The sequence below is a fragment of the Platichthys flesus genome, chromosome 1, assembly GCF_949316205.1.
Source record: "Platichthys flesus chromosome 1, fPlaFle2.1, whole genome shotgun sequence".
In the NCBI taxonomy this organism is placed as follows: Eukaryota; Metazoa; Chordata; class Actinopteri; order Pleuronectiformes; family Pleuronectidae; genus Platichthys; species Platichthys flesus.
Genome location: NC_084945.1, coordinates 2449860 through 2466337, shown reverse-complemented (window position 1 = coordinate 2466337; position 16478 = coordinate 2449860). Strand labels below are relative to the sequence as shown.

The window sequence follows — 16478 nt, the reverse complement described above, 5'->3', positions numbered from 1 at the left end:
TCATCTTCATCATCAGGATCCATGTGGGAGTCAGAGGGGAGGGGAGCCCTCCCTCGGGAGCCGGACAGCCAATGGGAGCCCTCCCTGAATCTCCCCTCTCGTATAAAGGCTGGTCATGGAAGAAGCTGCGGGAGAAAGTTCACCTGGAACCGGATCGAGCTGAGTCCCTGGACCAGAAGCAGGAATGGAGCCCTCCAAGCAGACCCAGCACGGCTCCGGCGAGCAGGAGGAGGCGGGGAACGGCGGCCCGGTGCCCAACGGGCACGTCGACGGGCTGGTGAAGCGGCCGGCCCCCGGTGGCACCGCGCGCTCCTCCGGTGGCACCGCGCGCTCCCCCGGCGGTGCGAAGGCTCCGGGCGCGGAGAGCTGGCGGGAGGAGCGCACCCGCAGTGTGGAGGACAACGAGACGAGTCTCCCGGCCCTGGCCGCCGCTTACACCACCATCCTGAGGGGGCTGGGTGAGGACCCGCAACGCCAGGGTCTCCTGAAGACCCCCTGGAGAGCCGCCACCGCCATGCAGTTCTTCACCAAGGGCTACCAGGAGAAAATTATAGGTGAGTGTCTAAATCCACAAATCCGCTCAGAGGAGGCTGCGGGATCTGCTCCTGCGGGCAACAGGTGTCAGGTCCGGGGGACAGATCCTCCGAACTCCCTCCGACTCATCCAGGGAGCAGCTCATTACACTTTGAATTGATTTAAAGATAAACTCACAGTTAACCACTTTGTCCTTTTATTTCACTCCACTACATGTTCACAGATCCACAAAGTGAACATTGGATTAAATATGAAGTATTGTTATAGATTAAACTACCAAATAACACACGGAGTATGAAAAACTCTCCATCCAGCCTGTAACTGCTTCATACTCACGCACATCAAACAGGAATAAACATATGACTTTATAAATGTTGTAATAAACCAAGTGAAACATGATTATGTTAAATGTCTTCACATGTGCAGCTTGCACATGTGAAGACAATTAAAACATGTTACTTCAAATTAGAAGTTCTGGTCTTAACAACACCTAAATACATGTTTGGATGTTAAAATTCAGTTTGTAATTAAAATCTTTCTTTGCAGCCTGATGTGGAGTACAGTAGCATTTCCTCCCAGATGTGGAGCAGTACAAGTATATTAAAGTACTCACAAATGTCCCCAAGTACACAACTTGAGTAGAAATACTTTTTTCCTTTCCAGCACGGCTTTTGAACTAATCTGAGGTTATGAGAGTGAATTTAAATCGTCTGTGTCTTTGCCTCAAGCTTTTTCTTTCTGCAGCTCAGTTAACGAGATATTAATATTAAATATTCTGACTTTTATTGATTTGCTGTTTCATGTGAGGAGCTGAATTTAGGAATCTATTACATCAGTTAAGATAAGATAAAGTTATATTAGTTCCTCTTTGGAAAATCAACTGACGACTGGTCAATCTGTGTTTTTCTGCCTTTTCTCCTATGATTTACTTTTTAAGATTAGACTCTAATTGTCTCAGTTGAGTTTCAGCTCATTGTGGTTTTGTGGGTTCTTATCAAAACTCCACCACGATCTTTAGAGACTTGAGATCCTGAGCAGAATTGAAAAGAGGCTTTGTGAGTCGCTGCAGTTTGTGGTGATGCAGCAGTAATGGAGGAGATGTCCCCCCCTACCCAGTGCTCTGATTGGACAACCAACTCCACCACCTCCTTGTGCACAAAAGTCCAAATTCATCCGTGTGCCTCTTCCTGCCTCCTCTGCTGTGGATGTCACAGTTGAACCATTTCGTTTTGTGGGATTGGATCCTGATAGAAAACACTTTTCAGAATGTGATTGTCAAATAAAAGTGCTGAGTCATCACCCGACTGCTCCTCAGCGCCTTCAATCTGCGTCCTGTTTCACCCAGATGTGCTCTGAACACACCTGGACGTCCGAATGTGGGTCCCCCCGCCCCCCCTCCCTTGTTCTCCGCCCCTGCCTGGTCCAGACCTCCATCTGGAGGCAGTTTGTCGCTGTGGGGGTTGTTTGGTGTGTTGTGAGGCTGTAATGTTAAAGGGAGGAATGCATCTTCTCACTGGGCGGCCTCACATTCTTCTCTCCCTCCGCTCACTGAGGGAATCAAACCATCTGGTTCACGTGTTTTCTGATCTTCTGGTTTGAATAAGACGACCAGCAGATGAGCGACAGCTGCTGGTTCTGGCACCGATGGTTGTAAATGTGAGCGTTGCTCATCAGGCGGTGGCAGGGCTCGGCCTCTCTGCTGATTGGCTGCTGCCGAAGCCTCCCCCTTTGATAGGGCTTGAAAACTATCCTATAGAAACAGCATATATACTGGGATGTACTGTTCTTTTTTGAAAAACGGCTTTAACTCTCTGCTGTCTAGTATAACACTGTCACCTTAAAGCACCTGGAAAAGTGCAAGATGATGCAAGAAGCAGCCAACACCTCCTGAATCTGTAGATACCAGCTCCTGAATCTGTAGATAACAGATCCTGAATCTGCAGATAACAGATCCTGAATCTGTAGAAAACAGATCCTGAATCTGCAGATAACAGATCCTGAATCTGCAGATAACAGATCCTGAATCTGTAGATAACAGCTCCTGAATCTGTAAATAACAGATCCTGAATCTGTAGAAAACAGATCCTGAATCTGTAGATACCAGCTCCTGAATCTGTAGATAACAGCTCCTGAATCTGTAGAAAACAGATCCTGAATCTGTAGAAAACAGATCCTGAATCTGTAGATAACTGCTCCTGAATCTGTAGAAAACAGATCCTGAATCTGTAGAAAACAGATCCCGTATCTGTAGATAACAGATCCCGAATCTGTAGATAACAGCTCCTGAATCTGTAGATAACAGATCCTGAATCTGTAGATAACAGATCCTGAATCTGTAGAAAACAGATCCTGAATCTGCAGATAACAGATCCTGAATCTGTAGATAACAGCTCCTGAAGATCCTGAATCTGTAGAAAACAGATCCTGAATCTGTAGATAACAGCTCCTGAATCTGTAGAAAACAGATCCTGAATCTGTAGATAACAGATCCTGAATCTGTAGATAACAGACCCTGAATCTGTAGATACCAGCTCCTGAATCTGTAGATAACAGCTCCTGAATCTGCAGATAACAGATCCTGAATCTGTAGATAACAGCTCCTGAAGATCCTGAATCTGTTGAAAACAGATCCTGAATCTGTAGATAACAGCTCCTGAATCTGTAGAAAACAGATCCTGAATCTGTAGATAACAGATCCTGAATCTGTAGATAACAGACCCTGAATCTGTAGATTCCAGCTCCTGAATCTGTAGATAACAGATCCTGAATCTGTAGATAACAGATCCTGAATCTGTAGATATAAGCTCCTGAATCTGTAGATAACCGATCGTGAATCTGTAGATAACAGATCCTGAATCTGTAGATATAAGCTCCTGAATCTGTAGATAACAGCTCCTGAATCTGCAGATAACAGATCCTGAATCTGTAGATAACAGCTCCTGAATCTGTAAATAACAGTTCCTGAATCTGTAGAAAACAGATCCTGAAGATCCTGAATCTGTAGAAAACAGATCCTGAATCTGTAGATAACAGCTTCTGAATCTGTAGCTAACAGCTCCTGAATCTGTAGAAAACAGATCCTGAATCTGTAGATAACAGCTCCTGAATCTGTAAATAACAGTTCCTGAATCTGTAGAAAACAGATCCTGAATCTGTAGAAAACAGATCCTGAATCTGTAGAAAACAGATCCTGAATCTGTAGATAACAGTTCCTGAATCTGTAGAAAACAGATCCTGAATCTGTAGATAACAGACCCTGAATCTGTAGATACCAGCTCCTGAATCTGTAGATAACAGATCCTGAATCTGTAGAAAACAGCTCCTGAATCTGTAGAAAACAGATCCTGAATCTGTAGATAACAGCTCCTGAATCTGTAAATAACAGTTCCTGAATCTGTAGAAAACAGATCCTGAATCTGTAGAAAACAGATCCTGAATCTGTAGAAAACAGATCCTGAATCTGTAGATAACAGTTCCTGAATCTGTAGATAACAGCTCCTGAATCTGTAGATAACAGATCCTGAATCTGTAGAAAACAGATCCTGAATCTGTAGATACCAGCAGTGAGTTGCTGTGGACTCATGTGTTCATGTCAGATTACAGGTGCAGATATTTGTGGTGTTTATTGTTCTATAGACGTTCACGTGTCGATTCACGTGATCGTTGACTTCCTTTTTGACTTCCTTTAAAAAAAAATCCTAAATCTCATTAACGATAATCAGGTAGAAGCTGATTCATCGACTGTTATGTTTGAATTTGGTCCAGGATGAGCTCTTACAGGTCTGTGGACGTTTATTTGAGAATGACTTCAGGAAGTGAATTCTGGATGGAGGAGACCATTGAGAGTCAGACGCTCTCAGGCTCAGAGTGGAACAGACGCCAGCGGGTGTTACACCAACGACATCGTAGACGTCATAAGTCGGCGCTCGTGAGGCGTTCGATTCCTCGTCCGGCTTTCGTCCCAACGTGAGCCTGAAATCCTCTTGTTGTCGAGCACATGACGGAACAGAGGTGAGGAGTTATGCAGAGATTAAACCGGAGCTTAGTTACAGGAGGAGAAGGAGACTTTCCTCCAGATGTGACGCTCGGACCTGAATCTCGTGTTTTCATCAGACGAGAGAATCTTGTTCCTCGAGGTCTGAGAGGGTTCGGCTCTTTCTCTTCAAACCTAAAAAAAGACCTGCTCCACGAGCCCCGACATCCGGATTCCACTCAAAATCATTTACACCTGTTTGTCTGACGGCCACGACGAGCGAGAGAAGAACAACTTCAAGATCGTCAGCTGATTGTGTGTTTGCCCGGCAACACACAACGTCAACAACAGTAACCAGTAATCTTTTGTATCGCCCGGGCGTCGGGTTCAAATTAAAGAGAAACAAATTTCCTGAGACTCAACAGATGTGAAACCTGATGAAGAAACAATATATAAGGGCTGCGTGTGTGTGTTTGTGAGTGTGTGTGTGTGTGTGTTAAAAGGCAGGGATGTACAGGGGTGACTCATCATCCAAATGCCCAGGGTTACGACTATGTATAGGAAATCTACACACACACACACACACGTACAGACACACACACGTGGCTGAACAATGAATGAACCTTGTTTATTTAGCCTTTGCACAGTTTCCTGCTTCATACAGAGTCAACACATGGCCTCTTCTCTTTGTGTGTGTGTGTGTGTTAGACATCGACACACATACACACACACACACACACACAGCAGGCAGCACTATGGAGCATTGACCTGATGACGGGTCACGTTGTCATTTCCTGACACCAGCTTCGTCTCTGTCACCCAGAGCGTCCGAGCAGCTGCTGCTCTTTACTTCAGGTTGATTTAATGTTGTTTCCTCCAGGGAGTGTGTGTGTGTTTGTGTGCGTGTTTGTGTGTTTGATAAACAACTTCCACTGTATCTGCTTGTGTAAAAATAAGCAGTGAGAAAATAAATAAAAGAATAATTCTGGTTTATAATCAAATTCTTGATATTTTCATGATTGTGTTGATTGATCGTTTCACTTTCAAAAAGTCGTTTCACTTCCTCGAACTCGGCTCGATCTCTTATAATCTATAAAACTCCGTCATGATGCCGACACGTTTCTCTCCAGCGTGACTTCCCCTTCGTGACAGAGTCATTCTCTCCACATTCCATTGAGTCTTAACGTCTTTAAATCCACTTTGAAATCACACATTTCAGATAAGCTGCCTGAGAACCATCACGTTTCCAGGTTTTCTTCTACATCCCAGTGAGCCAGTGGTCTGTACGTCACCCACTGCTGATGGTTCCTCCTCAGACAGGGAAACCAACCAGGTTAACACAACCTGGTCCAGAGTTCAGGTTCAGTTGTGTGTGTCTTTAGACTGTGTTTGAACAACTTTGTGGGAACAATGTGATCAGCAGCAAAGTTTCTTTACTTTGTCCTTGATTAGAAAACTTTGGGAACAGGATTAGAACTTTGTCTCTGCCTCGGCCTGAAGGCGACTTCACAGAGTTCTTCTTCTGTGTGGGTTAATTACTAAAGTCTCCAGGAGCTGGTTCAACTGGTGAAGAAGAATCGACCTCAGCTCAGTTCTGATCTCATCCAGATGTTTGTCGCCTCATCACTTTGGTCCAGACCGAAATATCTGATCAACTGTTTGAAGAACCATGAGATCTTGTTGTCATTGTCCCCAGGGGATGAATCCTCCTGAGTCCAATGTTTTTGAAAATATGATTCAAACTTCTTCAGGAAGACTAAGAATCTTGATTTGACTCTCGAGCGATGAAGACGAGGGCACGATGAACGATTCCGTGGTGTCGCTCAACCTGCGTCACAAGCAAACCCAATAAGCAGCAGAGACGGAAGCAACAAGTCAGTGTGCTCTGTTGTTCAGGTGACCCCCCCCCCCCCCCCCCCTCTCACAGATAGCGAGGCAGGAAATTAAAAAGTGCGGCGGCGAGAGCGGGAGGCGTCGACCGCGTCACGAACTGATAAAGACGCTTTATTGAGCCGCCGGCGACCGAAAGATGCAATAAAGCGACAACAGGAAGAAGTGGAGCTATAATTAGACAACGGTGTTTACAGGAGAGAAACGATGATGACATCACGTGACGAGGCTGTGGGCGGAGTCTGTGTGACCTCGAGGGGGGGGGGGACGCGATGCAGGAAGGATTTTCAACACATTTAAAAATGTCTGAAAACTAAAAAGTCATAAAAAGCAAGTTGTTACAGAAATCGATCAAATCAATGGTTAAATATTGAAGCTTCAGTTGGATTTAAATGAAGTAAGTCAGAATTAAATTATAATAATAATAAATTACATATTTTTCAGGTGCATTCAAGAAGATTTTGTTCTTTTCATTTAATTTCATCCCTTGTTTATTTTTCAATTTTTTTCTGCAGACGTGTTGAACGACGCCATCTTCGACGAAGACCACGACGAGATGGTGATCGTCAAAGACATCGACATGTTCTCCATGTGTGAGCATCACCTGGTGCCCATCTTCGGCAGGGTGAGACACACACACACACACACACACTCACACACACACACACACACACACACACACACAAACACAACCAGGTGAAGGGAGATATAAAGATAAACCGTCACTGAAAGATGATTTTCAGTCTCAGTCTTTTGATCCAACTGAAGATGTCACTCTTCATTTTTCCAGTCTCATTTTTCTTCTATTCTCTTCTAGTCTCTTTTTTTCTAGTCTCTTCTCTTCTCTTTTCTCTTTTCTCTTTTCTCTTTTCTCTTTTCACTTTTCTTCTCTTCTAGTCTCTTCTCTTCTAGTCTCGTATCTTCTCTTCTCTTCTCGTCTCTCCTCGTATCTTCTCTTCTCTTCTCTTCTCTTTTCTTCTCGTCTCTTCTCTTTTCTCTTTTCTCTTTTCTTCTCTTCTCTTCTTGTCTCTCCCCGTCTCTTCTCTTCTCTTTTCTCTTTTCTCTTTTCTTCTCTTCTCTTCTTGTCTCTCCTCGTCTCTTCTCTTCTCTTCTCTTCTAGTGACTACTCTTCTAGTCTCTCCTCTTCTCTTCTCTACTCTTCTAGTCTCTTGTCTTCTCTTCTCTTCTAGTGACTACTCTTAGTCTCTTCTCTTCTCGTCTCTCCTCGTCTCTTCTCTTTTCTCTTTTCTTCTCGTCTCTTCTCTTCTCTTCTCTTTTCTCTTTTCTCTTTTCTTCTCTTCTCTTCTTGTCTCTCCTCGTCTCTTCTCTTCTTTTCTCTTCTAGTGACTTCTCTTCTAGTCTCTCCTCTTCTCTTCTCTACTCTTCTAGTCTCTTGTCTTCTCTTCTCTTCTAGTGACTACTCTTAGTCTCCTCTCTTCTAGTCTCTTCTCTTCTCTTGTCTTCTCTTCCGTTTTCTCGTGAGCTTCAGACGAAGCTTTAAATCTTCATGATTTGATTTGAAGAAATGTGCTCAGACATTTATCTGAGGAAACATCGGTCTGTGTTTAATCTGGAGACAGAACATGAGAAACAATCAGATTAACTGGGATCTGTTCATCCTGCACTGGTTTCACTTCCCTCTCTCTGACATCATCACTCTCCTCTGAAGCCTGATTGGCCTCCATAAGACAATACAGGCAGATGAAGCTTTCCACTGTTTAAATGGGCTGTGTGTGTGTGTGTGTGTGTGTGTGTGTGTGTGTGTGTGTGTGTGTGTGTGTGTGTGTGTGTGTGTGTGTGTGTGTGTGTGTGTGTGTGTGTGTGTGTGTGTGTGTGTGTGTGTGTGTGTGTGTGTGTGTGTGTGTGTGTGTGTGTGTGTGTGTGTGTGTGTGTGTGGTGACACCAGGTGGCTGTTTATTTCCCTACACCTCCTCCCTCTCCTCCTTTCGCCTCTTTAATAACCTTTCATCTGTCAGTCAGTCTGTGACTCAACACTTACTGTGCTCCTCTTCCTCCTCCTCTTCCTCTGTTCATGCTTATCATCCTCTTCCTCCTCCTCTTCCTCTGTTCCTGCTTATCATCCTCTCCGTCCTTCTCTTGCTCTTCTTCCTCCTCTTCTTCTAGCTGTGTGACTGTTTCCATGTTTGCTGCACCTGAACAGTTTATATTTTAAATTGTTAAGAGGTTATAAATAAGTATATATATATATATTTATATATATTTATATATATATAAACACACACATCCTCCCTGTTGCTCGTCCTTCGTGTGGAGATGATTCTGGTTTTCGAACGTGGCTCGTCTGTCGCTCACAGCTTCTTCCAGTAAATGTGAACAACACGAGCAGATAAGTGGAGGCGCTCGGTTTGATGTCTTTGATGCATCAGGCTGCTGCAGCACAGAGAGATGAAGATGAAGAGGAGGAGGAGGAAGTAGAAGAAGAAGAAGAAGAAGGAGAGGAGATATTTGCAGCCCCCCCACCGCTTCTGCCCTTTCTCTCGTCTCGTCAACAAATTGAAGTTGACATTTGAGTGGAGCGAACACGTGTAAGAGAATCAGAGCCTCCAGCCGATTACAGCCGTGATTCTCCAGCCGACCACTCGTCTGTTGCTCGTCTGTTGCTCATCTGACGTTCATATTAAAATCCTGATTTACTTTTCTCTTCCTCGTTGATGATCTAGTATCGAATGGACGGATGTTGTCTTTTTTTTTTTTACTTTTTCAACATTGTGAGAGTGGTTTTTTAGAGTTTTTAGTTTTGTGAAAATGATTCGCGGATCTTGATGATATAAATCCGGAACATTCAGGGAGCTGGTCTCTGGTGGGTTATGATCCACCGGCTCTCTCCCAGTGGCTCATTCTCCGCTGCTTGTTCAATGCTGTGGCTCAGGGGGTAAAGCGGTTGAAGTGGTCTTTGTGTCTGTGTCTCACTGACGCCAGGGGGAAATCAAACAACTGACCTTGAACTCTTCCCTCTGTGCAGGTTCACATCGGTTACCTCCCCAACAAGAGAGTCCTCGGCCTCAGCAAGCTGGCCAGGTGAGGACACACTCCCTGTGTGTGTGTCTGTGTGTGTGTGTCAGAGAAAGCTGGTGTGCATTTAAGCAGATTAATAAAACGTGTTTGTGTGTACTCGTGTAGAATCTGATCCCACTGACCCCAATACCTTCAGGCTTATCACACTAACTCCCCCCACACACGTATGCAAGCACACACACACACATACACACACACACACCCACACACACACACAAACAATTCACACAATTGAGACAAAAACAAAGCTCTTACTACAGTGCTGAGTTGTCGCCTGCTGCAGCTACTGCTGAACACTAGGTGGCGCTAATTAAAAACCTGCAAAGCTTCGTAGAGAAAAGGGAAAATTCCAGTTTCGTGTTCAGTAAGGACAAACTTCAGAAGGGGCGGAGCTACAAACCCATCAGGCGATGCTAATCTCCTGATGATGTTATGATGCTGTTTCATAATTTCTCCATGAGAAAGCATTTTGGGGGGTCAGTCTCTTGCCCAAGGAGACTGGGGTCGAACTGCTGACCTCCTGGACAGAGAACAACCGCTCTACCCCTGAGCCACAGCCGCCCTGAAGCTGTAGATCAATTCCTCTGATGTTTTGAAGAGACCTAATCGTTCCTCCTCTTCCTCAGTCTGGGAGAAGGATCCAGGTCAGATCCAGCTCCAACATGGAGGCATGAACATAAAGTCACGATTCAGAGATGATCGACTGGAACGTCTCCTTTAAATCGCCCGGTGAGAAGAACAGAGCGGCGGCTTCTTTACCCTCAAACGTTCGACGCAGCGTTTGCTCTTTTCCTTCACGTCCGTGCGCTCGCGTGACATTTCCTTCGAGGTGGACGAGGTCGAGTTTGTCCGAAGAGTTCTCAGTCAGAGAGAAGAGCAGCAGGTGGAAGGTCGTCCTCCTGTTCGCTCACGTCTGAAAAGCAGCTGCAGCGTTTTACTGTAAAGACACAGAACAACTTGTTTTACTGAATTCAACCTAAACAAAGTATCCGATTACTTCCTCCGATCTCCTTCGTCTTCTCTCTCCTCAGGATTGTTGAAATCTACAGTCGGCGACTTCAAGGTAAGAATCAGTGACTCATTCCTCCGCAGTTCAGTTCAGTTCATTTTCTCGTCTGTGGATCAAACTGTGTATTTCTCTGCGTCCTGTTTGATGTTTGTGCGTCTGAACGATGATGTTTGTGCGTCTGAATGACCTCAGTTCAGGAGAGGTTGACCAAACAGATCGCCGTGGCAATCACCGAGGCCCTGCAGCCGACCGGGGTCGGCGTCGTCATCGAGGCAACGTAGGTCACGACCTCAAACCACACGTCTACTTTTCCTCCTTTTCACTCGCTTCACCTTCTCTCTGCTCTTCATTTTCATTTGATTCATATATATATAATGTTTTTTTCTCCTCTTTTTATTCACATCAGTTCATTTCCACCTTCTCGGTTCCATTACTTTTATTTCTTTTTATTTCATCACATCCTTTTCTATCAGTTTTCTGTAACTTCTCCTCCTTTCTTTCACATCCTCTTTTTCTCATTCATATTTATTTCCTCCTTTTCTTTTTTCAATTCCTTTTCTTAATTAATTGAAAGTCTTCATTTTTATTTCTTTCTATTTATTCCCTTCTTTCCTGTCTTGTCGTTCACCCCCCCTCTCTCTCTCCTCCTCAGTCACATGTGCATGGTGATGCGCGGCGTTCAGAAGATGAACAGTAAAACCGTCACCAGCACCATGTTGGGAGTTTTCAGAGAAGATCCAAAAACCAGAGACGAGTTTCTGACGCTGATCCGGAGCTGAGGAGGATGAAGCTCCTCCTCCTCTTCCTCCTCCTGTTGCCTGGGTTACCTCCACCTGCACGGACCAGCCATCCTGCTAAATGTGTGTGTGTGTGCGTTTGCGTGTGCGTGTGCGTGTGCGTGTGCGTGTGCGTGTGCGTGTGCGTGTGTCTCCACTGGTTTTACACGGTCAGATCTGGTCAAACGATTCTGGACAGTTTGTCTGAGGTTGAGGACTTGTTGTTTACTTTCAGGCCACAGGACTTTAGCCCTTTTGTGCATGTGTGTCGTGTTTGTGGGTTTGTGTGTGTGTCTGTGTGCGTCAATCAGTTATCAACCTTGTAACAAACCAAGCAGAAAAATCCACCATGAAGGTCACATCAGGTCAGGGACGCTGGTCAGTTTGTGTAAAGACTAAATCGTCTCTGAGATTATTTTTTCATTTACAGCAAACTGCAGCAAACACACATTAAAATGAACTTTTGTTTAAATGCAAATTAACTTAAAAAAATCTAAAATCAACAAATAATTCATCGGCTTAATGATTTGTTTTGTTTCAAATTCAAAGTCTTTCAGTTTTCCGATATTTAACAGATCAAATGACAAATCGCCTCGTTGAACAGAAAGAACTTAAAGATGAGTCGATGATTTTAACCGTTAACGTCAGGGATTTGTTTCAGAAACGCGTTCAGACAGTCATCAATTAATAAAGTTTTGTCGAAAAAACGTAGACGACTAAACGACTTGTTTAGATCTTAAACAAAGATGGACGACGCGTCTCCACTTCCTCCAGAAATGAAGCCAAAACATATCAGAAGATGAATGTCGCCATTTTGCAGCGATGACGTCACTTGCAGTCGGAGTCGGTGCAATTGTGATAGTGAGAGTGGAGCCGTGGTAACGATTCCCGCCCATACATGCTCTTAACCAATCAGGAGTCAGCCTCAGCTGTCAATCATGACGTCTCAGCCATTTTGGATAAACCTTTATTGGACTTTTTAGTTGGGTCCCATCTGCGAACATGGAGGAGACAGTGTTTATGAGCTGTGCTGCGGCCAACCACCAGGGGGTGACCTCTTGGGAGCCGTCATGTCGTCCATCTTGATTTTCAGTCTGTGGTTAAACATCAGTTGATCTAAAACTCAAAGTTTATCTCCAAATCAAAAGATTTTAACATCACAGCACGTTTGGAGGAAAATGAGCTAAAAGCAGCTTCATCTGAAAACGACACTAGATGTTTGTGTTGTGATGATGAAACATGTTGATGTCATCATCTCCGTCCTGTGTGAAGATCTTTGTCATCCAGATTCCACGAGAGGAAAATGAAAAGTGTAAAATTAAAATTAAATTGTGTGTTTGTTTTCTTCTTTCCAGTTGTCGTCCCAGCAGAGGAACAATGTTGAAATGTGTGTGTGTTTTTGTGTTTTTTTTAATCTCAATGTCCCCACACAGATTTTGGGAGGTTTTAACTGGAGTTGTGCGAGTGTGTGTGTTTGTGTGTCTGAGGGAAGATGTTGTCGTGTCCGTGGCCTTGTTGTGAAGGTCGGCCTGTTTCTTTGGCCCCTTCACCATCATTGTCACTTTATGTACTGTGTTGATTTCAAAGACTTTTTAATCAAAGAAAATAAATTTACTGTCTTTGACGACGACCGTGTGATTCTTCATCAGACGAGAAACTGAAGTGTGTTGCACTGAAGAAACACACACACATGTTGAGAGAGAAAAACAACATGTGCAGACCCCCCGTGGTCCCCGCGGCTGGGGCTGTCGCAGGCGAGGCTTCGGCCTTTCCGCCTTCGTCCCCCCAAATGCAGACGCTTCTGTGAAACCTTTCCTCGGCGTGGTCTTTGTTTCCTCCCGCCTCCTCACACCTCCAGCTGGAAATATATAAAGTGTTTGCAGAAAAACTGTGAAAGTGCAGAAGAGGAGTTTAGAGGCTGGAAAAGCAGCGAAGGAATAAAAAAACCTAAAACTAATCTGTGGATTCTGAATCAACTTTTACACAAGAAAACACAAAGTGGAGAGAAGAAGGGGAGAGAGAGAGAGAGAGAGAGGCAGAGCGCACATACTGTGTATACAATAACGGGGGGGGGGGGGGGGGGGCATGGGATTCTTGGAAAGTCTGACGAGAGGAATGACTCAGCAGAGTTTTGTAACATCACATTCACGTGTTTCCGAAGTTTTTTACATTGAAAACTGATAAAAAAGAAAAACTCTGAACTTCATTTATCTTCGATTATCTGCACGATTATTCTCAAACTGCTGCAGTTTAACTGACAAGTATTTCCTCTGTGGTTATTTAAGTAATTAAATCAAAGGTGGGATTATTGTGCTGGAGGATTTGAATGTGTTTCAATGTCTGAATCATCAGATCTGAACCAAAGTCTGTTGCTGCTGCTCCAGAAACAGCCTCACCATGAGTCATCACTTTTGATTTGATTGATTCATTTATCAAGTTCCTGTTGTTTTCTCAGGTTCAGGTCATTTCATCTTTTTTATATCATGAGAAAAAATTATTCATATTTAGGGAACTGGGAAATACTCAAGAAAAATCACAAATATTTATACAAATGGAGATAAAAAAAACTTTTGTGCTCTTGTTCAGGTTTAAAAAAGAGGTACAAATCATTCAGCTGTGGAGAAAACATAAAAAACACACAGTTAACGTCTGACAGTTTGATCTTTGTTCAGGTTTGGATCCAATAAAACCAAGAATTAAAAGTTTGCTCAACAAACTCCAGAGTGTGAAAACTCCAGAATGTCCCTTTAGTTCCCTCTAGTGGTGGAACTTCAAACTTGAATTCAATTGAGTCATTTACATGATTCTGCTCAAACTTTATAAACTCAAATAAGATGTTTTGGAGCAAATTTTTGCGGGTGATAAAGCAAAGGGACTCGGGGAAGGGGTCAAGTCAGGAACATGTACTGATGAGATATGACTTACTTCGATGTGATAGGGATGAAGAAGAGGAAGGAGAAGCTAGAAAGAGAAGCTCTGTGTGTCATGTGTCATAAATTCCCTTTGCGTCTTAGCGTCATCAGGTGTTTTTTTGCCTTGTAATCAATGATTCATGCTGAACTTGGGGGTTCACTGACGCTCAAGGTAAATCTGACTGGCTACTGGTTTGTATGGTAGTATTATGAAAACCATGTGGCCCACTCAGTAGATCGGCCATCAATACCTCTATGCCTTTTTAAACTAAACACTTCCTGTTTTAGAACATAGGACAAGTTAAGTTCTGCCGCACTAATTAATGTTGACCTTCTTGACCTATAGCAGCATAACTAAGAGCAGGTCTAAGACAAGGCTGGACCAGCTCTAACTATAAGCTTTATCAAAAAGGAAGGTTTTAAGCCTACTCTTAAAAGTACAGATGTTGTCTGCTTCCCAAACTGAAAGTGGTAGAATTTTAAATTCTATTCTAGATTTAACTGGAAGCCAGTGTAGCGATGCTAATATTGGAGAAATGTGCTCTCTTCTCTTGGTTCTCGTCAGGACACGTGCTGCAGCATTTTGGACAAGCTGTAGAGTCTTTAACGACTTCCTGCTGGAGCCTGATAATAATGAATTACAATAGTCCAGTCTCGATGTAACAAAGGCGTGGACTAGTTTTTCTGCATCTTTTTGCGAAAGGACATGTCTGATTTTTGAGATATTACGCAAGTGGACAAAAGCGCTCCTAGGAATTGGTTTTAGGTGTGAATTAAAGGACAAATCAGGATCAATCATCACTCCCATGTTCCTGACTGTTTCATTGGAATCAAGGGCAATGTCTAGCGCAGCTATATCATTAGATCATGTATCTCTAAGGTGTTTGGGGCCAAGTATTATAACCTCTGTTTTGTCTGAGTTTAAAAAGAGAAACTTGCGGGTCATCCAGGTTTTTATGTCCTTGAGACATGATGAAGTTTAGTTAATTGATTACTTTGTTCAGGTTTTAATGACAAGTATAACTGGGTGTCATCCTCATAGCAGTGGAAATTTACCAAGTGTGTCCTGTTAATGTTTCCTAGTGGAAGCATATATAATGAGAATAAAATTCGGCCGAGCACAGAGCCCTGTGGAACACCATGATTAACTTTGGGGCGCACAGATGACTCATCATTAATTTGCACAAATTGGGAGCGATCAGAAAAATAAGATTTAAACCAGTTAAGGGCGGTTCCATTCATGTTAATTAACTGTTTTAGTCTCTTTAATAAAATGTGAATGTCAATTGTGTCGAATGCTGCACTTATATTTAACAGAACAAGGACACAAATCCCTGATCTGTGCTGTCCCCTCCTGTACTTCCTCACTCACCTGACTCTCCTGCTGGACTCTGCTTGTCCCCTCCTGTTGGTCCTCAGTATCAGCTGTCTTATTTCTCTGTGGTATCCTTCCTTCCCACAGCTGAAACACTTTGTATTGTTTGATGTTACAAAAATCACATAATCAAACTCCTCCACTCTGAGTTTGAACACCCGGTTCAGGTCTTCAGTTCTGTTGTTCATGATAATAAAAAGATGTCTTCTGTGGGACACCACGTGTTTTAACAGAGGGGACCTGCATCCTGAGGCCACTTTCTTTACCTGAGACACCATCTTACCGTGTCTAGAGAGTTCTCTTAACAAAGTCACTTTTACCGCCGGTGAGGCGAGAGGCAGAACAGACACGAACGTATCGTTCACTTCAATCCTGTTCGCCACCACCGTGTTCACCATCTCTACGCTGTCCAGAAAAAGGACAACCGCGTTGTTCATCCTCGTGGTCATCTTGATTTTGCATCAAGAGGCCCGTCAGCCATTTTGACTCCAAATCTATTGGGTCAAACCACCATATTGAGTTCAACTCCAAGGGTTTGTCGGCAATCTAATTTGCGTGAATCATTATCGACCACTCTTCTTTCTCTTAAACACACACACACACACACACACACACACACACATAGAGAGACATACAGACACACACACACACACATAGATATACCATTGGTATTACATGTGTGTTATAAATCGTGATAAGTGCTGCTGTTGTTGTTATATGTGATATAGTGGCGTTTTGTTAGAATAGTAATCATTGATTTACATTAATGTTGTTACCTTTTTAATAAATTCGAGTGTAATTAAAGTACCGGTATTTTGTGATTATTTGTGCATATGTATGTAAATACAGCTTGATTATGATAGCCTGTGCTCAAACTTAAACCCGTCTTTGATAAATTATAATTACAGATTGTATTATTCTTAATTGATACTGTTATTGTTTTTCATTAATTATTTAATCATTCTTAATTGAT

At 43.3% G+C, this 16478-nt stretch overlaps 1 protein-coding gene across 1 annotated transcript; it reads left to right on the top strand.

The window, feature by feature from the left end:
- The first annotated feature begins 120 nt into the window (after window positions 1-120).
- On the top strand, window positions 121-12842 carry gch1 (GTP cyclohydrolase 1). The gene is made up of 6 exons (XM_062392373.1): window positions 121-554; window positions 6913-7022; window positions 9381-9436; window positions 10465-10496; window positions 10635-10719; window positions 11095-12842. Exons 1-6 carry the CDS (start codon window positions 185-187, stop codon window positions 11219-11221), a joined length of 780 nt encoding a protein of 259 aa, XP_062248357.1. The 5' UTR covers window positions 121-184; the 3' UTR covers window positions 11222-12842.
- Window positions 12843-16478: the final 3636 nt, after the last annotated feature.

What these genes read in the sequence shown, in the direction of transcription:
- gch1 (XM_062392373.1), top strand. Translation starts at nt 185, where the DNA reads ATGGAGCCCTCCAAGCAGACCCAGCACGGCTCCGGCGAGCAGGAGGAG. An exon ending in TGGTGCCCATCTTCGGCAGG is followed by an intron (nt 7,023 to 9,380) that starts GTGAGACACACA and finishes CCCTCTGTGCAG; the next exon opens with GTTCACATCGGTTACCTCCC. An exon ending in GGCGTCGTCATCGAGGCAAC is followed by an intron (nt 10,720 to 11,094) that starts GTAGGTCACGAC and finishes TCTCCTCCTCAG; the next exon opens with TCACATGTGCATGGTGATGC.